Genomic DNA, 22,500 nt, shown 5'->3' with positions numbered 1-22,500 from the left:
AGGGAATATTGTAATGATAGAACGAACTCCTACATAGGCCTATATGTTTCTTAAAAATCAATCTTACACACAATAATGATAAGATGAAAAGGATAAATGTAACTGCAAACATTTAAATATGAAGCCATCAACAACAACAAAGTAGCATTTACCGCTGATAGATATTGCAATTACATTAATAGTGGCATCAGCGATTGTAATGGGAAGTTGTAACTATGACAAAAGATACAAATGCCTATGGAAATTTTGATGATAATGATGATGATATGCTGGTGCTTGCTGATGAATTCTAATGGTTGAAATGACAACTATCAAAGACTATAACAATGAGACAAACAACAAACATGGTATTAATATTTTCAATGAACAAAGACAAAAGAGAAACAAAGGAACAAAATAACAAAATAATATGTATCTAATGGTATTAGTTCATTACCATCTGTAAGTGCACTAACAATGAATCACATACAGTATTTGAAGACTTCATATCACCATCTCCATTCACATGTAATTCACAAATACATTACCTGAACATCTAGAACTGCCACCTTCTGGTATACAAGCAATGTAATATGGAAAAGCATATGTGAGCTGATATAACCTGGCTACTTCACCTCCCATTACTTACATATTCTATATTCTATAAGTTCTTTCATGTACATAGATATACATATGTGTGATAGTCTTATCTATAAATGAAGAAGCTGTGATTGTGTGTCCACATGTGATTTTTTTTTTTTTTTTTTGTCTGCATGTTAAGTTATATGTGCATGTTACGTATGTATGTATAGATATCTACTTCTGCACTCAAATGTCCACTATGTAATGATATCCATCAGTATCTGTATTACACATACTGTATATACAAAATATATGTACACATGTAACCATACATACTTTTATATCTTATGTGATACACATATAGATGCACATTCAAGCATTATTTGTATGTTTGTTAATTTTTCACATGAATATTGCTACTCCTGTAATTTTCTCTTTCATGATCTTTCAAGATGAATGTTTCTTAAAACTGGCATTATATGGAAAATAAAAAGAAATTAATATTTATACATTTGATTTTATAAATCTTCAAAACATTCTTCCTTAACATACTGAGGTAAAAAAAAGAAAAAAGAAATTAAAAAAAAGAAAAAAAAGAAAAAGAAAAAAAGGGATGCTCCTCTGTTTCAAACCAGAGATGATCTGAGTAAAAAAAAAAAAAAAAAAAAAAAAAAAAAAAAAAAAAAAAAGCACAACCAAATTAAAATATAAATAATGACTCATTCACTAAACCTATAAACCAGTGAATATTTTGCTTTCTTAAAGCCATTACTATAGGATATGAAAATGAGACGATAGAACAAACCTGCTGAATAATTTTAAGACTTCCGTCGCCTATCAACTGATCCCTTCCCGACACACACATATGCAAGGACAGATGATGATTTGGCACAGCACTATTCCTCCTCGGAACAGCCAAACATTTGCAAAAGATGAGATTTTTTACCATTAAACTTAGTATAAACTTTACAGGCCAAGAAACACTGGCTGCTAAATCTATACTCTTTCAATGGAATACAGAATCTGTGATAACCTATTTACATCTTTCTGACATGGAATAATAGTCATAACTACATTTGCATACACAATACACTCATGATGTTATGAATCTGAAGTGTGATGTAATGATGTCTAACATAGACAAGAACACCTGTGAGAGACCTAAGAGAAGTAGATCCATGAACATTTATGTCAATGATCAAATTTTTCTCTAATGTCTTGAAATATCTTGATGAGACTATCTAACCCTAACATGATTCCCTCATCTGGGCCATGGTACTTTTTCGCATCACCCATACCCTTGTGAGTAGCATGAGCAAAATCTATGAGACGGATGTCGACGCGTGGTTTGCACTCCCTGTGTCTGTGCCGACCTTTTGCCTTGTATGGAGGTTCGCCTTCATTTCTGCTGATCTGTTCTCTTGGCGCCTTCCCACCCCCAGTCATCAGTGTTTCTCTCATATATGCTGGGTGTTTGGCACTTAGGGACGATGCCGTGGCCTCCTTAGATGGCCAACTTTCACGGTGGGTTGTGCTGTCATCTTGCCGTGTCTCCGTCCATGTCTTTACTCTTGCGTTATCTGGGGTTTTGTTATCCTTCTCTCTTTCACTTTCACGCTGATGGGGTTTTAAATGACAAGGATCATTTCCATCATAAAGGATTAATAATGAAGAAGTAAAGAAACGAACTGAGTCAAGTTTAGAAATAATAGTGTGTAATTCTTCTAACTTGCTAATAATTATTTCCAATATATCTAAACGAAGTCTTCGACCATTATGTAGAAATTGCCATAAAGTCTGTTTGAAGCCATCTTCTGAAAGCTGGCGGCCATAATACTTGTTCTTGCATACATAACAATTTTCTTCCTTGTTGTATACCTGGAAAATAAATATGCACAAATAAACTTTTGACCGTATCATGTAATTTCCTATAAGACCAATTTCCTATAGACTAATAAATTGAAAATTGTGTTAATAATATCCCAGGTGTGTGGCACATAGGCCAGGCACACATGAACAGTGACAAATGTCCATATTTGTCTTTTGATTTGCTTTATTTGGGCCAAGAGCCTTGTGACATGAACATGCCATCATCGGACAAAATGGCGGCAGGCCAGGTGACGCAAAATTGTAGTCATGAGCAAAGGCTAGGGTGATGGAAAAGACTTGCCATGATTGCATAAACCTCTTGGAGTGTGATTAGACTTAGAAGGAGGCTGTTGCATTATTCCCATTGAAAAACAAGAGTGGAATGTATCGTGCATAAGTCATGACTGGTCTAGGGAGTATGCTATTTCCATGCTTAACATCATATTCTTGGCACGGGTTGTAATGGAAAATTGAAAATCACAAAAAAAAATAAAATGTATAACAAATAACAAAATGTTACTTTTTTCATGAACTAACTTTATTTATTACATAAAGAGATAATGTAGTCTGTGCATACACAAATAAAGCAAATCAAAAGAAAAACATGGAAATTGGAAAATGGCAAAAAAGCTAAAAAAGTTTACACAATATAACTTTGCAAAGGGGAGACACACAGTCTCATCATCGCATGCCCAGGATAGCAGTCACTTATGTAACCCACTGCCCATATTTTTGGCTATGTGATTGCCGTGAAACAACCGCATTCAAAGGGTTTTTACCTTGATAATAATCAATAATCATAATACAGTAACATATGAATGAGAACTACATAAATATTTAACAACAAATATCAGATTTGTTATCTTCCTCACTTTTGGACTCTTAATGTTTGTTGTCAAAACAAATATTTGATGGGTGATCTTGAATTAGAAAGCCTACAGTATACGTACACAAATGAGGAAATTACTAATGACTGGTAGAGCCCACCTCAGGTTATTTCTCTGGAGGAGCAAGGGCATAGGTAAACTACTTATACAGTTAAACAGCACCAGGTATACCTGTATGGACTTTTGCAGCATTTGATAATGACCTTGTGCATATATATGAGTTAATGAATGTCCAAAGAAAACTTTTATAACAATATCAGAAAAAATGTAAGTCACAATAATTTATGATGATATATATTGTAAATTTTACTTTTAAAATGTGCTTTTATTTACATTTACACATGAAACATGCTTTCCATAAAGACTCCTTAGTAATATGCTGCAGCTTATAAAAGGGTCTGCAGGTATAAAGAGTATACAGTACAAACATTAAAAAAAAAAAAAAAGTATAAATAATGATAATAATATTTTAGTTTGGCTTTGTTATAATGGTCGGCACAGTCCACTGTCATCCACTTTGTTTTGATTTGAAATTTGTTGTTTCTGTTGTGAAGAGCACTTCAATACCAAAGGCATCGCAGAGCCAAATTTTAAAATTTCAGAAGAATAAGTGAGATATTGATTATTTTATGCTGAAGATGACAGTACACAATGATACTTGCTCCAAAATGAAAACTACATGGAATTTTGAAAATCTGTCATATGCAAGGTCTTCATAAAGATTTGAAACAGCTATTGTACCTTTTTTATGTGTCACCAGTAAAAAATGCAACCTGCAATTGCTACAGTAGGTTGTAGGTGCCATAAATATGTGGATAACCAACTCCACCCAGGACTGCAAAAACGACTGAGCACCACTGGCCCAATGGCCAAATTTCTAAAAGTCATTCCAATGAACAATTTTGGTCTAGGATAACTAATAATTTTTCCTTTACATTAAAATGGGTTTATTGATATGGGGATCATCTGGTCATTTTTCAGCGTTTTTTGCCCATCTTGCCGAAATTGAGTTAAATGCATTTACAAGGAGTTTGAGGGCCTACGATTCTCCCCTGGAAGTTTCATAGCCCGATTACTGTTTTTAAGGTGATAGCAGCCCTTTTCGATGTCGACCGAAATATTATTTTTTTTCACCTTACCTTGGAAAATCGACAAATGCAATATAATGATTAGATGTAATAAGAAAATTAGATGATTTTCTGTAAGCTTTTTAAATTTAATGTAAGATGAGACCAACCTTCATTTTTTCGGAATAATTTCGAAAAAACAATAACAAAGAAATTTTTCATACAAATAAACATATGCCGTTCAAATGGAGTATTTTCTTTTCTTTATATTTTCATCATATATAGTTAGATTGATCTATGAGCAAAAAATATTGAAAATGCAAACTCTCCCCCTCACTCAAATTGGGGGTAGGATTGCCAAATGATACGGATCACCTGCAAAATTTTCTGGAATTTTTTTTTTTTTTCTTAATCTGCCCATAACTTTTTGAGGTAGAGAGAGAGAAAAGAAAAAAAAAAAAAAAAAAAAAAAAAAAAAAAAAAATCCTGGATTTGAACCATAGTCCATCACCACCAAAGTGTCATCGGCATCTAAGTTAGGTTAAAACACACCTCTGGTAAAAATCTCATTAAAATGTGTTCATAACTTTTTGAAATATCAGACAACACAAACAAACAAAAAACAAAAACAAAAACAGAAGTAACTATAAATAAACAAAAAGGTCATGGAATACACGGAAATTATATGTATATCTTTACATACCTTATATACATATTTTGGCGCCGCCCTGTACTTGTATATCGTTATTTCACAGGTGTTAGTGTGAGAGTTGGGTGTATCATCCTGTAGAGTTAAACACTTTGGACCCTTGCATAAAAAAAATGTGTGCACAAAGGCCTTTCAAACACTCAAGACCTCCAAATATCAGGGTAGACTGTGATATTCGGTGGTCTTGAGAACAATCATTTTTTCGACCAATATTATACGTTGTAATACCCCATTATTGCAACAATAAAGGTAAATAATAGTTAATTATATCATATAGAAGTATTTCCAGCATGATTTGTTATCTATAATGTAAAATAAATAAAGAGGAAAAAGATCACAATATTATGGTACTTCATATTTTCACGCATAGCACATGCATTTTCAGTCCACTTTTAACGTATTATGACTCACTGTGTATGCTACAATAAGGATTTGCAATATTTTCATAAGCCATTATGAAAACAATCAATGGGTAATATGGATAGAGATAGCTGTTGAAGAAGGAGAATAATCTGAGGAATGAGATAAAGGGACTAGGGCAGGTGATGAAGATTTAGACTGGAAAAGGAATTTGACTTGAGGAGAGGGAAGAGATACTAGGAGAGATGTTGAGACATCTTGAGATGATGGGAGGGTAGCAGAGTGAATGACAATTTTGATAGAGGTAGTGAAAGAAAAATCTTCTCTTCGTGATTCCTCTCTGGCCTCACGAAGAGTGGGACTTAGGTTTGAATCTGAGAATTGCTACCTCACATTCAAGATTATAGACAGGGCAACTCCTATAAAATACATTATGGGAGCCACCACAATTGGCACACATACATGACTCAGCAGAGCAATTTGAATGGTCATGACCAGGTTGGGCACACAGAGGACAGCAGGCTATGGAGCGACAGTGTTTGGCTGGGTGGCCAAAAATGCCAATATTTTCTACATTGATGAGGAAGGGGTTGATATGGTTGGACAAGGCAGGACACTCAACCAATATAAATTTCATGGGGGAGGTCATGTCTGTGGAAGCTAATTTTGGCAATATTGGCGTAGAATTTACGATGGCCTCTGGGAGAAATAGTGGAGCACTTTACTGCCACTGCATCATAATCAACAAGGGAAGTAGGCCTTCACTTCCTGACCAGTTCTTGTCAAAGATAGGACAATCAGTTGGGGAGACAGAAACAGTTCCTGTATTAACCCCTATGATACGTTACAGTCCTATCATAGAAAAGTCAGGGTCAAGGACTGGGTGACATGAACATGCCGTCATCGGGCAAAATGGCTGCAGGCGAACTTGATGTCAAAAGTGAAAGCCATGGTGATGGAAAAAACTTCCCACGAGTGCACAAACCTCTTGGAGAGTGATTTGACTTATTTGGCACTTAGAAGGTTTTAGCATTATTCCCATTGATAAACAAATGTGAAATGCAATGTGCATAAGCCATGACTGGAAGAGCACCAGCTCCAGGGAGGACACCATTTTCATGCTGAGCAACGTATTCCTAGCCACTGTGACTGGCAGTGTAGGTTGTATTGTGCAAAATTGTAAATTACGAAAAAAAAAAAAAAAAAAAAATCAGATATATAACACACATAACCAAATGTTTCTAGGACGAAGAGTGTAACACTGTACTGCCACTGCATCATATTCATCAAGGCAGGAAAGTAGGTCATTTTCACAGTCTGACCAATCCTTGTAATATATGGGACAAGCATTTGGGGGAATAGAAACAGTTCCAGTACAAGTATTAAGAGTTGGGTGAGGTTCGGCAGGAAAGGGTTTGCTTGGGCTTCAGATGTAACCGTGACAAGGTGTGAACAATCAGAGCGACTGCCAAAGGTAACCTTGCCTACTCGTTACTGGAAGCACTGTTAAAAGAGAAGGGTATTCTCAGAATACAGGGCTGTGGGGGGAATCACAAAGAATTGATCCAACTTGGCTGGGCCAATTAGAGTACCCAGAAGGTTTGCAGAGGTAGATGTAGTTGAAGGACGAAGGAGAGAGGAAGATGGGGTGGAGTAAAGTGAAGTAGTTCTGCTTGGGGGGGGGGGGACAATAAGGATGAAGAGTAGTAATAAGGGAAGAGGGGGTTCACATTGAAGAGGGTTGTGCAAAATGTTGTGGATGAGGAAAAGCTATTTTCTAGGGGTTGAGTAATAACCTTGGTAGATGTTCCAGAATGGTTCAGAGTTGTTCGTAAGCGTCAAAGAGGGGTATTAGCATCAGTGGTCGGAGCCGTGGTCAAAGGAGGGGCAGGGGTCAGAAAACCATCAAAATCAAATTCAGATAGGCTATTTGATGAGGGGGAAAGCCTTAATGCCTCCATTAAGGGTAAAGAATCTTCATTACTGGCCATGGTGAGCCTGAATAAATTGGGGAAAAAGAAATGGTCTACCCCTTAGGGTCCTCCATATGGGGTAAGGGCTAAGTAATTATGCAAGGGAATACCGTGCCCATGGCTCCCAGAGGCTGTTCGTGACTGATGCAAAGCCAGCCTTTCCTCCTTTCAGAACGGCTCTCACACCTTAGGAATGGGATAGAAGGGAATAAAGAAGATACGGAAGAGGAAAGAGAAGAAAGGACCAAGCAAAATTAGTTGAGGCAAGGGCTGAGGCCCAAGGTAGGGGTAATCCTCCACATTAGGTCTCAGTCCCCGTCTCCCAAGCCCTCCCACGATGACAACAAGATAGGTTTTGGGAGGGCCATCTGGATAAAGCAAATCAAAATACAGATATGGACATTGGAAAATGGCATAATAGCAAACACCCTCCTGGGTGTTCATGTGTGACTGGCCTACACAATGCATGCCTGAGATGTTGGCTATTTACATAACCCACTACCTGTATTTTCAGCACCGTGATTTCCCGTAACGCAACCAGATCCAATGGTCTAATTCATCTGAGGTGCCATTTGACATACCTATATATTGACTGCCAGCTGCAGCACAGCTATAGCAGTTCTTGGCAACCTCAATTAACTCAGTGCTACCAAGTGCAGAGAACACTTACAGAGCTCCCAGTGCTATTGACCTTTTATTTGTTCCTAATTGTACATTTTTCTCTGTGTCTTGCAGTTTTGCTAAACTCTGTGCTTTTTATGACCTTGGTTGTGTGTTTCCTGTTTCGTTAATTTTAAAGAGTCTATACTCTCTTAGGGAGGGGTGTAGGGGGAATATGATTAGGAGGGGGATGGATATCAGCAGTCACTTCGAGTGTGGAGGGAGAGTTTTGTGAGACAAAGGTTTTCTTATGAGGAGGGGAAGAGGAGACTGGTGTCTGAGGAATAAAGGTAGGTGGAGGTGAGCGTGCAGTAGGGGAAGAAGGGGGGAACGTTTGGTCAGTTGCGGGTAGTGCGGGGAGGGAGAGGGGACAGTGTTGGGGCTGTAGTTGGGATTGGAGCTGTACCTGAGATTAGGGTGTCTGGGTTTAGAGTAGCAAACGAATTTGACTGGGGGAGGTCCAATATATAAGTGGAAGTGGGGAAGTAAGTAGGTATAGGAGAGGGCGTAGTAACATCTTGAGGTGGAGGTGGAGGAGGAAGGGTAGAGCGAGCAAAATTACTAGAGTATGGAGTATAAGAGAAACCTTGTTGGCGTGCTTCCAGTCTGGCTTCACGTAGAATGAGACCAGTTTTGTATCTGAGAGTTGCTACCTTAGACTCAAACTTGTAAGTGGGACAGCCTCTATAAAATACAATATGGGTCCACTGCAGTTAGCACATGTGCGTGTTTTTGCAAGGCAGTTTGACTGGTTATGACCATGTTGGGTATATATAGGGCATCACTCTGTGGAGCGGCAGTTTTTGGCAGGACTTCCAAATTGCCAATAGTTTTGACATTGATGGGGAGGAGGTTGGTATGGTTGAACAGGGAGGGATTGTCCACCAATGTAGATACAAACGGGAAGGTCATGTGTACTGAAAGTAATTTTGGCATTGTTGGTGGGTTTCTTTCGATGACCTCTAGGAGGAATGGCGTAGCAATGTACTGATTTCAGGTCTTGGTCTTTGAGGCATTCGAGTAAGTCTCCTCCCCAGTCTGACCAATCTTTGGTATCGACGGGGCAGTTTGCTGGGGATATAGAGACAGTTCCGGTACAAGTATTAAGAGTTGGATGAGGTTCTGCAGGGATGGGGTTGCCAGAGTGATCAGTTGGATTTGATAATGCTATAGCTCTAATTTCAGATCTGACTGTTACAAGATGGGAGCGATCGTATCTGGTTTAGAAAGGGACTCTGCCCACTTGTTTTTGGAGGCATTGTTGAAAGAGAAGAGTGTTGCCTGAGTAAGGAGCTGTATAAGGGATCATGAAAAATCGGTCCCATCTAGCTGGGCTAAATATAGTATTTAAGATATTTGTAGGGTTGGTGATAGTGGACGATCGGGGACATGTGGAAGAGGGAGTATTGTTGAGGGGGGTAGTATTACAGAGAGATGGAGAATAAGGCTGTAGGGTAGTAATAAGGAAAGATGGGGTGTTTGGTAAAGAAGGTTGTGGGGGTAGAGTTGATGAATTGGGAGGGTAGGAATGTCTTCTGGAGATTGAGTCTCGGCTTGGATGGGTAATGCACCAGTAGGCATTGAGGAGTGGGTAGTAGTTTCAGTGTTCGGAGTCTTGGTCAAAGGAGAGCCTGATGTAGGGGAGCCAGGAGAGTTTGAATTGGTGGGGCTATCTGATGAAGGGGCAAGCCTCATTGCTTCTAATAAGGGTATTACATTTTCATTACTGGCCATGGGATGCCTTGATTATGTAGGGGAAATAAACAGTGCCCATGGTTCCCGCAGGCTGTCCAGGACTGGCACTAGGTCAGCTTTTCATCCTTTCAGCACGGCTCTTACACTTTAGGAAGTAGATAGTAGAAGGGGTTGGAGAAGGGACGGAAACAAAAAGCTGGAGGGGGAAAAGACCATGCAAAATTAGTTGAGTCGAGGGCTGAGGCCCTAGGCAGGGGAGATCCCTGCACTGGGTCTCAGTCTCCATCTCCTAAGCCCCCCACAACAACAACGGGCAAGGGATTGGGGGGTTAATGAGGGGGAAGGGTAGGAAATCAAGGGATATATATTCTTAAATTAAAAAATGGATTTACGGATTTTACTCTCTTTTTTATGTTTTATGTTTCAATATTCCGCAGCTTTTGAGACCAAATTTGTGAAGATAGCCCCATAAGAGAAAATGTCTGTGTAGTTGATTCCTTGTCCCAGAGGATTATGAATTATGTGTTGAAAAATATCTGAATGAACATCGATGAATTCCTAAGACACCTATGTTAACTTTGTCTTTAAATTTGCTTTAGTTTTCCAATAGAAAAAGGGGAAAAATCAATTTCAACTTTTTTTTTTTTCTTTAAAAATTTGAATCAAAAAGACGTGAAATTCAAAACAAAGCCAACACTGATCTATGCACATCTTTAAAAGATTTAGTGATACATTAGAAAATTGAATCATTAAAGAACTCTGGTACAATGGATCATTTGAAGCTTGAAAAATGAGAGAGTAAAAAAACGAACAAATGAGATGGATATTTAAGTTCATTTTCTGTAGTCTTTTATTTATGATTTTTTGTCATCTCTTTGCTGTAGAAACTAACAACATTTCTCCTTCAAACACACTTTGTTGCACAAATCTATTATTATTAATATCTAATTTATAGAAGCAAACAAACAAATGACTCCCGTGAAAAGAGGCAAATTTGAACCCAAGACAACATGACCATTTTATAAATCGGTTGTTTTTTGTCTTAGATCTCTTTTACTTGTGTTTTCTTTAGAGTAAATTTGTATATATCTGTATATGTATGCAAATTTGTTTACATGTGCATATGCACGTATATTAACCCATTTACGACGGGTGTCCCACATGAGACACCCTGGCACATTATGCTATCTTTTCTTTAAAATCATCAAACCATGTGTCCCTGCCTTGAAACAAGCCATTAATGTTTAGTAATGAGTGGTGTACTAGTTATAGAGGGACTTTGGAATTGTTTCTATGCTCATTAGAAATAACCATTCAGAAAGTGTTATTTGAAATACAAATCCCTTATATTCATTTGTCATGAATGCTTCTTCTTGTGATGTAATAATAGATATCAGATATTTGTAAGTCTATTCTGTGAGTTTACACAAATAAACTATTTCATATGCAATCTTTACATATTTTTTTTTTTTATAACTAGTAAAATAAATTTATTACAAAATAATTATGTTTAACAATTCATTTGGGTTCAAATGAAAGAGCAAACATAAAATGACTGCAATCAGAAAAGCGTAACCCAGTGGTGCTTCTTGCACCTCTTAGACCGGGTCCCCCTAAGAGGCCCCTCTATGCAGCTGGAATGTCCACCCAAAGTACACATCTGCTCGACATGATTATATTTTTTTGTAACTGTTCAAGTATCATTATCAAACCCTAACTATACTTGTATGATGTATATGTCAAAATCAGATCATATTTATATTTCATGGAATAAAGGTACAGTCAGACTACCCATAAATTTGTGAAATACAGTGATCTTTAATGTTATTTACCCATTGATGGACTCAATCCACTGGACTTTCGCCCACACATTCGATGAGGTGGATACCCACTCGTCCATTGATGGACAAATGGAAATATTGCGCACATTTTGAGGCTCTACAGTATGCATGGTATGTATATATTCTCATTTGAAATAATTAATATCATTACATATTCTAAAATTATCCATAATTATTCATATTCAGTTTTACATCAACATTTTCATGTAAATTTAAGGTAAGATATGAATAAAAAGTAAAAACAATAGCACTGACCATCGATTCTCATTTGACTGACGAATATAAATAAACGTGTAGCCACCACCTTCAAGATGAAACCACAGATACCATGAATATTCAAAATGTGGAATTATGAAGCAAGTTGCTCCATCCTAGAAAAGATTAGAACTCCGAAAACATGAAAGAATAGCAAGAGTTAAGGAGAAGATTTCAGGATCCACAGTGAAATTCTGCGATTCTGATGCCATGATTCCACTGGACAAAGATGGTTATGGTAAAAAAAAAAGCTAAGAATGCTTATGTAAAACAATATTGCAAAGGGGAGGCATAGTCTTGTCACTGTACATAAGTGTTCGTGTGCACCTAGCCTAAACGTCGCACACCCGGCAGGGCGGCCTGATGTAAGCCTAATGCCTGTATTTAGGTCCATGTGATTGCTGTGAAGCAGCTGGATTCAAGGGGTTATTAAGTAGCTCTGGCATCCATATAGACTCAGGGGTGGACAGTTACATTTCAAAGGTGGCCTTGGAGACCTCTGTTGGGTCCTTACATCCAAAGAATCTGGTGTCCTTCCAGATAAAAGAACTAGATAATAATTTTTATAGTTCACAACCATGGTTTCGGATAACATGACCATACCTCCAAAAACAAAACAGAAGCAGACACCTACTGATAACAGTCATAAGGATACCAAATGATGTCATATCTAGGTAAGTTAGAACGTTGTTTAGCTGCTGACCTTATAAACAAACAAATAACTGGAGGGATTCCATTAATTCTTGCAACTGTAGAAATAGCTGATCTGGCTGTATTGGGACAACTGTAACTAAATCCAGAACCATCTGCTTTTCCCTTAAAGAATAAATTGAGTAAATGATCTAAAAGCTTATTTAAATGGGGTGAAAATGGATTAATCTTTACTCGTAAACAAAAGTCATTCCATATTTTGATATGCCTAACATATGCCACAAGTGTTTTCTCATTCCAGGCTTTGAACAGAAAGTTTGTAACCCTGGCTGAAAAACCGGACTTTCTGAAAGCCAGAGGCCCCACTGTCAGTTGCAGATTCCTGATTGGATGGATTTATTGTGGATCTTGAGACAGGTGCAAACATTTGTGTGGAAGAAGACAAGGAGTTTCCTTCAAGAAGCTCAGAGCCTCTGGTAACCATAGTTGAGTTTGCCACATTGGAAGTATTGTATTGATGCTTTTTCCACCTTTAATTTTCAAATGACGTCTCTTATGACTCTAAAGGGGGGGGGGGGAGCATAAAGGCAAGAAGTCATTATTCCATCTAATTGAAAATGCATCTGTACCTAGTGCCTCAGGGTCTGGCTTCCAAAAAAATGGCAGTTGAGCGTTACTTCAAGTTGCAAAAAGATCAATAAAGGGTTCACCATAGAGTCCGCAAATGTCTCTAAATATGTCAGCTTAATGGTTAAAAAGCAAAATAAATGTGCTAGACATCTAAGGTCATATAGCACTACAGGAAAGTATATTAACCCCCGGGATCCAGATGACGTTGCAGTCATGTCAAGGAAAATCTTGGACAGCTATACGGATGACATGAATGAAACATCAAGAGTGAAGGCCAGGGTGACGGAAGACTCGCCACGAGTGCACAAACCTCTTGGAGTGTGATTTGACTCATTTGACACTTAGAAGGGGGCTTTGGCATTATTCCCATTGATAAACGAATGTGGAATGTAACTCAGGTTATATTACGGAAAATTGAAAATTACAAAAAAATGAGATATATGACACAAATAACCAAATGTTCCTTTTTTTTTTCTTGCTATTTACTACATAGAGAGATGATATGGAGTCTGTGCAAGGAAAATAAATAATTACAATCTGGATAAAGCCAATCAAAAGACAAATATGGACATTGGAAAATGGCCATAAAGCTAAAAAAGTTTTCACAAAATAACTTCTCAAAGGGGAGGTGCAGAGTCTTGTCACCACTCATGGGTGCTCATGTGCACCCGGCCTACACACCACACGCCCGGGATGCTGGCTACTTACATAACCATTGCACCCGGATCCAAGGGGTTAAAGGAGGGGAGAAAGGTGATAGTTGCAATGCATCAACTATCTAGAGTAATCTTGAAAGGTTAAAGATGGGTAAGGGAGTTGATGTGTGAATGGGCTATAGTGGGTCTAGGTAAGGGAATTACATAAGGGTTTCATGTGTGTATCCAGGAGGGAGTGGAAATGATAAGAGGGGATGGAGGAAGGGAGGATGTACATGTAGTTGGGAGTTGAGGGGGATGGGTTGAGTTGGGAGGGAGTAGGAGGGAGGGGTGTAGGGGGAATATGAGTAGGACGAGGATGGATATCGTTAGTATCATGAGGATGGAGGGAGGGAGGACGGATATCAGTAGTAAGCAGAATTGGTTAGGTTGTGTTGAGAGGGAATAGGAGGAAGGGGTGTAGTAGGAATATGAGTAGGAGGGGGATGGATATATAGCTTTGAATATCTTCCATAGTTTCTGCAGTGGAGTTGGTTGGAGAGTTTTGTGAAACAAAGGTTTTCTTATGAGGGGGGAAGAGGAGACTGGTGTCTCAGGAATAAAGGCAAAGGTAAGTAGAAGTGAATGTTTTTTTTTTTTAATTTCTCCATAACTACATAGGTGATCCTAATGGTTTTTGGATTATTTGAAAGCTAAATCTATTAGCTATTTTTTCATTGAGCAATTCAATTTTCCTTTCAGGTGATAGAAGTCCATATTCATATTTCATATTCATTACAATAAGTGCTGTGTTCCTTAGAACTTCTAAATATCTATACTTAAAAGGTGGTTAGGGTACTGCTTCTCCTGCTGCAACTGTTATTTATGAAACTGGATAAATTTCTGATTGTGATCTCATTCTTTTGTAATAATTGTAAACCCAATCTTCTGAATTTATCTCCTTTCCTTTTTGTATTTTTTATCGTCATATCCTTGGAAATTAATACAAAACTCAAGAATTCTTTTTCATGACTGGGCACAAATTCTGATTTCTCTAAATCAATTGTGAAACCTAACTGATCCAATGTTGATGCAATGTATTTCACACCTATCAATTCTTTCTTAGAATTTACTATCACAAGACAATCATGAACACTGAATGTTCAGCTAATCACACTGCCAGTCATGTACAATGTCACTACTTGGCAGGCAGCCATGGAAGAATTAGGCACCACTATAGTACATATGCACTAGTACATGACTTTGCACAATACAAAGCATTACACCTGTAATCCCTGTTGAGAGCAAGACTCACCATTCCGATTGGTGTTGTTCGGGAATTTCTGTTCTTTGGCAGGTATTATGATGTTAACAATATACTTTTACTAATTATTAAACAAAATCGGTCAGCATCTTACATATCTGCCAAAACCTTTTGAAATTATTTTCCCTAGATTTGTTCAATTCACAATGGGCGACCAAAACATTTAAATAAAATCAATTTGGTCATCCAGCAGCTATTCTACACAATCTTGAGAAATTAACAGCAGCTCCAAACTAGTCATCCCACTGTGCACGGGAGACCGAATTGTCCACCCCTGCGAGTACCCAACAATGATTCAGCAAAAAAACAAATGCTAGGAAGACCACTGTGATCATCCCCTCCCCCCCCCCCTCCACCACACTGACCATTTTGTTCTCTTTATAACTGATTAGTGGCGCTCCATCATCCTTAATCCCTCCCCAAACTCACTATGAGAAGTAGAAAGCCCCAATGAACCTCTCTGTCTTCTCTCTTGATTACCTATCTTTGCCCTTTGGCTTTTCCCTATTTGAAAAATATTTGGTATTTTCAACATGAGATACATTTTATGGTGTAAAACTCATGCCTCCTAGTCCTCTGGCTTTTCCTTTCTGCCAGCATGTATTTTCAACCTTGTTTATTTCATGTTTTATAAATACTTAATGTTTTGTAAATATTACTATGAAATACTTTCTTTTCTGAAAATTGTTCCTTATAATTTGCCTACCCATTTGACCCTATACACACCCATTTGATCTTATCTATTGAAGAAAATAAGGTGGGCAGAGATGCCATAGGTCTGTTAGGACATACTCTTAAAACTATAGCTGAAAGCTAAAAATCTGATGGAGTTTTCGGCTCCAGAGGACACAGTAGTCTGAAATCTTAAAAGGACTTAGTACAGGTTAAGCTATTATCTTCACCATTTGCTGACTCACACAATTAATTTGTTAGCTGATTTGTGTTTGATTAGTAACTCCATTACACCAATTTTTAATGGCTTATATCTTTGGCCATTCCTCCAAAATGTTGTCTTCTTAGATCTGATGGATATGGTATTGTATTCTACTGTCACATCCTGATTTACTCTATTTTCCCATGGGCATAAGTAATCAATGCCTCTCTGACATGTTTGACATATCAAGAGTACATAAACTCCATCTTTTCATACTAGTGGCCTCTTGTTATTTTTTTGCAATAACATTCTGATCATATCTTAAACATTTACTTACTTCTATGTACCTCAGTTTTTCTCTTGTATGGTTTTGAAAAGTTCCACTGAGGAGCAATCAGGATTTGTGTAGAGGTTGATTTCTCCTTTGCATAAGCACACAAAGGTTTTGTGTCCCTAGAAGTTTTCTAAGGTTGAACCCGTTGCAAAAGCTTTTAGACGGAGATTGACTTGGTGGGTCTTTTGGGAGGGCCTCTTGTATTATTTCCCTTGGTAAACCTGGGGGGACTATATCATCTGTGAGCCATACCTGGGAGAGTTACCACTCAAGTGAAGGTAATGCCTGGATCTTGGTCCATGTGATTCACAAGGCATACAACAGATACAACAGGTTAATGATACCCTGTGTAGAATGTCATGTGTATGAAATTCCCTTCCTAGACACTCATCTTGATCACAATACTTATTTCTTATATACTATCCTCATTTTGTGCACTTTAAAATCCAAATCTAACAACCATGACTTACAACCAAAGTGATTGTGATCTTGCATCAGTAATACTGACTTGATCTGGAGATGCTATGCTTCAGAAGCCAGCAAATTTAGCAATATACTTTATAGACTATTTTCTTTGCGTGAATCATGCTAGACTCACATTTTTCAGGTCAATGAATTGGGTGAACCGGGTCATGCTCATACTGCTCCTAAACTGGGCCACTAACACTTCTTTGCATTCCCTTGTTTAATATCTTTTGAACGCCCCTGGTCTGCTCATTTTCAGCTCCATGACTGATTAATCATTTCACAAAAAAATATGGACAAGGGCTGGGAATATGACATCATGAAGAAATTTGATTGGGGTGACGGGAATAAATCTCCATGAGTGCACAAAGCTCTTGGAGGAAGATCTGACTCAGTGGGCTTTTAGGAAGAGGTTTTTGTATCATTTCCACTGGTAAAAAAAGGTGGAATGTACCATCTATGGGCCATGGCTAGAAGAACACCAGGTTCAGAGAGGACATTACTTCCATGCACAGTATCCTATTCCTGCCCAATCTGACCAGTGGTTCAGGGTGTGTTAAAGAAATCCATGTAAAGCAAATGAAAGAAAGAAAGAAAGAAAAGACAAATAACAACATGTTACTTCTTGTTATTGTTATTGCACAAAATTTTAGACTACCTACAGAGATGAGATGGAGTCTGTCCAAGGAAAACATTTATTTCCATCTTGATACATTTTATCAAACGACAAATAACCCTTAAAAATGTAAGAGGGGAAAAAATACTAATGCAGAAAAAAAGAAAATAACATTGTAAAGGGGAGGCCCGGATTCTAGAAACCACACAAGAGTGTTCATGTGGGCCAAGCTTACAAGCCATGCACCCAGGAGAGTTGCCTCTACAGTAATCCTAATGCCTGGACCTTGCTCCATGTGCAGGTAGCAAGGTACCAAGATTCAATGGATTAAGTATGCATTATTTACTTTAGTGATCATTACTCTATATAGTAATTGGTCAGTCTATTGCCTTCCTTACCCTACATTGTTTTACTATACATTCCTCAGTTCAGTCTTTTCTTTCATTGTACTTGATCCTGCGGTTTTACTGGCTACCATGTTCTTTTCCCTCCCCCCAGATTTTTTATCCAACCTCAACGGAAAATAAAAAAAGGTATACAAGAGAAGAACAAATCTATTTTTCTGTCTAAAAGGTCTGGATTTTTTCTGTCTAAGAGGTCTGGAGCATGGATTCCCATTCTGTCACACAAACTCTGCCCACTAATGTTACCTTCAGATTTGATATTCAGCTTTCCTTATCCTGCAACAGTGGGGCAGTAGAGGAAGGTAATTTTTCGTCTCTCATATGATTCATCATCATTATTAAAATCATCATTATCATTAAAATCATTATTACCACCACTTTAGCATAGTCATAATTTTTACTGCAGTTTATCAATCAATACAGGAAACAATCTTTAGCATTGCTAATGTTAATCATAATCAATGCTATCTTCAATAGAAACGTATTGCTATTGTTTTTTCTTGCCATCGACTCATTTTCAACATCAAAATCATCAATATGATTTAATTCTAGTATAAAGAACAATATTAAATAAATTTTGTAATGCATTATTATTGCTTTCATCATTTGCACTTTACTCACTTTATCTCCATCATTAATATAATGAACTAATATTATTATCCATCTCCATCATTAATATAATGATGAAGATCATTCTCATTGTCTACAACAACCAATATACCAAACCACTTCCTTTTCGTCCTTTTCTTCTCCACTTACGGCATATGTGCTGCAGAGTGACAAGAGAAAAAGCAAAGGGATGTCTGAGATACAGTACCTGCATTCCTACCAATCTGACTCCTAACGTGATTGTGGTTGTGTTAGCCGCCTTGGCAGTTTGACTTTTGCGTTTGCTTTCCGGAGCATCATCCCCATATTGTCTTGTCCCCATCTTCAGATCAAGAACACATGGATATCTGAACTTGAAGGTGAGGTTCTCGAGCATTATACATTCTGAAATAGGAAAGTATAGTGAAATGAATATACAATGCAACTATATATATTAAATATGTGATATATTATTCAAACTTTCAGGACACCCAGGGATTAAGTTCATTATCAAAAAAAGGTAAATAATAATAAAATAATAGCAATGACAATAATGATAATAACAATAATAAGTACATAACTCATATCACAAATAGTGATGCAATGTGCATCAGGAATAAAACAAAGGAATAAAACCCAATAAAACACTTGTCTTTCCTTCTCTCAAGGAAGCCTAAAATAAAAATCTATTTTATTATAAAATTGGTGAAAATATATGCAAAAGCATGTGTTACATATACAGCAAGTAAAAGCCTGCATTACCAGCATTCTCCTCAAAAATTAGATAAATAAAATGAAAAAAAAAAAAAAATAATAATAATCAAAAATAAATATATAAATAAATAAAAGCTAAATTACCAAATACTACAGATATTACAAGACACAGCTTAAAGGAAAGAAAAACAAAAGAGAAATGAAGAAAAGAGAAGAGAAACAAAAGAAAAGAAAAGAATAATACAGAAGAACAGAGAAAAGAATAGAAGAGAAGAGAAAGGAATAAAAAAGAAGAGAAGAGAAAAGAAAAGAAAAAAAAAGAAGAAAGAAAATAAAGTGAAGGACCATGAGGAACAAACATCAGCATATGTGTGTGTGTGTGTGTGTGTGTCTGTGTGTGTGTGTGTGTGTGTGTGTGTGTGTGTGTGTGTGTGTGTGTGTGTGTGTGTGTGTGTGTGTGTGTGTACGTGTGTGTGTGTACGTGTGTGTGTGTACGTGTGTGTGTGTACGTGTGTGTGTACCTGTGTGTGTGTACCTGTGTGTGTGTACCTGTGTGTGTGTACGTGTGTGTGTGTACGTGTGTGTGTGTACGTGTGTGTGTGTACGTGTGTGTGTGTACGTGTGTGTGTGTACGTGTGTGTGCGTGTGTGTGTGGGTGCGTATGCATGTGCATGTGCGTGTTTACAAAAACTAACAACATATGACAACCTGTACTCACCTACAACATTAGAAGAATCAGACTTTTGTTTCAGTTTGTGCAGTGTTGTCTGGTGGCACTGCTGTAGCCAAGGATTGTGTGTGTCTGGATGAGTAAGAGATGATATATTCTCATCTGCTGAAGTTCTGGTGTTTGTGGCTGCACTGCAGGCACTATTGGGTGATGTTGGTGGGGTGACTGGGTGTTCATCTTCTTCATCACTCTCTAGTTCAACACTACTGGAACTAATGCGCCTGAGACATCTTCTGAAAAGAATGTACATGAAAGTTATCAAGTTCACAGAATGAACAATAAAATGTATTGAGAGATGTTACACAAAGACATAAAAGGAGCACAATAAAGTCAAAGAACATGCATATTCAATCTTCTTATTCAAGATTTTTCCAATATTTCCTCTTGCATCCATATCTACATATTACAACTGACATTCTTAAAAAATGGAACATGCTTGTGTTATCAAAAAATGAGGTGGAGTTTGCAATGTCATCCACAGGGAAAAGTGTGGCCTTCTCCACATGTACTGCTTATGGCATTAACCCATTCACGAAGGGTGTCGCATATATGTGATGCCCGGAAAAATAAACACTGTTGGGCGTCCCGCCAGTGTGACATTGGATTGGAGCTTGTGCTCCGATTCCGTCGAGGGCCGCGGCTGGTGCACAGGCAGATTCCAGACCAGTCCTGTGCACCGATTTTGTAGCCGCCCAGTAAATATTATTTTCAGCTTCAAAATACACCCGCGTTAGTAGTTTAATGGATTCACGATTCAACATCACAAACATGAGAAATATTGACAACTCTACAATTAGTGTGCCTCACATTGCCCCACTTTTGACTTATCATAATGCCACTTATTGAAAAGCACAGTTACAAAACAAAAAACAAAGTGATATTGTTTATATATATGCAACAATTATTTACATTATCTTTTACAAAAGACATGCACAAATGCATGCATGTATGCATGCGCCCGCGCGCGCGCGCGTGCACACACACACACACACACACACACACACACACACACACACACACACACACACTCACTCACTCACTCACTCACTCACTCACACACACACACACACACACACACACACACACACACACACACACACACACACACACACACTCACTCACTCACTCACTCACTCACTCACTCACTCACTCACTCACTCACTCACTCACTCACTCACTCACTCACTCACTCACTCACTCACTCTTAACCCAAAACCATTGCTGATGACATGAACGTACATGCAATGCCCACCGAGTTTAGTTTATCAATTGTCTTTGCAAATAACAGGCTCCACAAGTACTTAGTCATCAATAAGCTAAGTACTAGTACTACCTATCTCATATCTCTCTCTTTTTTCTTGATTGTCAGAAAAATATTTTTTTTATATTACTGGTAGTATTATCCAAAACATCATAATAATTATATGGTTTATAGTAATAACAATAATTATAATAACAGCAGCAACATTTACAGCATTAGTAAGAGAAAGAAAAAAATCCTGGAAACTCAAAGAAAATTATAATCAGGGGAGGTCACATGGTCAACAAATTGACTACTTGGTGGCTAAACTATCTATGTGTAGAGACATTTCACAAAACAATACTAAAATGAACACTAAATTTTCCTAGCGACACTGGGTTAATATTGTATGTATATATATATATTTATATATATATATATATATATATATATATATATATATATATATATATATATATATATGTGTGTGTGTGTGTGTGTGTGTGTGTGTGTGTGTGTATAAAATACTAGTAAATACGTTCACTGATCAACCCGGTATATGTTTCTCATGTCACAAGGCATGCTTGCATTGGGTATGCCCAGAGGTTTCTCACATCACGATGTTTTACATATATATGTTTTTTGCGCTAATTATTTGCTTTGTATGGGCAGTATTTAGTTTCCTTGGAGTCTCTGGCATGTTTTCCTAAAAGGTGCAAGAATTCTGGGTGCTCTACTGCCACCAGAACTGTCCTTATACTCATGGCAGATAGATGCCACCGATCCCTAGATATAACTAGCATTTATTCATTGCTTTCATGCAAAGATGATAGAGAATTTATTGATAAGGAGGACTCTGATAGTAACTACCCCCTAGATGATAGCAGTAAAGATATGGATTATGTATTTAGCCAAGGTTATTCCAAGAGCGAGGAAAGCAATGATGATGAGCATGAGGGGCCCTCTGCCACCACCTTGCCAGCTCCACACACTGTAGCTGCTGCTGCATCATCTCCTTCATCTACATGGTTACAACTAATGGTCGCATGTAAAATATGCTGGAAGACAGCATAGGACGCACATCAGAAGCGAAGGGAGAAGACGTGGCACAGAGGGGGTGGAAGTATCAGTCTGGTATGCTGATCCCTTTTAAGGTTTTATTTGTGTTTCTTGGTTGATTTTGGGTTGTATGGGCTAAGGGAAAAAAAAAAAAAAAAAAAAAAAAAAAAAAAAAAAAAAAAAAAAAAATTGCTACCTCTGGGGTTACCCTATACGTAAACTAATGTAACACTTAATAGGTTAAGGCGATCATCTGTTTTATTTTTCATTTTTATTTTTTTATTATTTTTTTTCTTTCTATCTTTATTTTCTTTTCATTTCTTTGATTAAATTTTTTTTTTTTTTTTAATCACCTGAAC

At 37.6% G+C, this 22,500-nt stretch overlaps 1 protein-coding gene across 4 annotated transcripts in view; it reads right to left on the bottom strand.

Moving 5' to 3' along the window:
* Positions 1-22,500, bottom strand: part of Ip6k (Inositol hexakisphosphate kinase) — a 36,262-nt gene that overhangs the window by 3 nt on the left and 13,759 nt on the right. For 3 of the 4 annotated variants that reach the window (XM_070124343.1, XM_070124345.1, XM_070124344.1), the window contains exons 4-6: positions 19,831-20,075; positions 18,628-18,803; positions 1-2,439 (exon numbers count right to left, since the gene is read on the bottom strand). The exon at positions 1-2,439 is cut by the window's left edge and continues 3 nt beyond it. In XM_070124343.1, coding sequence (XP_069980444.1) covers positions 1,753-2,439; positions 18,628-18,803; positions 19,831-20,075 — 1,108 coding nt within the window. In that variant the 3' untranslated portion in view covers positions 1-1,752. The remainder of the gene's footprint in view (positions 2,440-18,627; positions 18,804-19,830; positions 20,076-22,500) is intronic. The other variant, XM_070124346.1, reaches the window with a different exon arrangement.

Source organism: Penaeus vannamei, chromosome 8, assembly GCF_042767895.1.
Source record: "Penaeus vannamei isolate JL-2024 chromosome 8, ASM4276789v1, whole genome shotgun sequence".
Taxonomy (NCBI): domain Eukaryota; kingdom Metazoa; phylum Arthropoda; class Malacostraca; order Decapoda; family Penaeidae; genus Penaeus; species Penaeus vannamei.
This window is presented reverse-complemented; position numbering and strand designations above follow the sequence as displayed.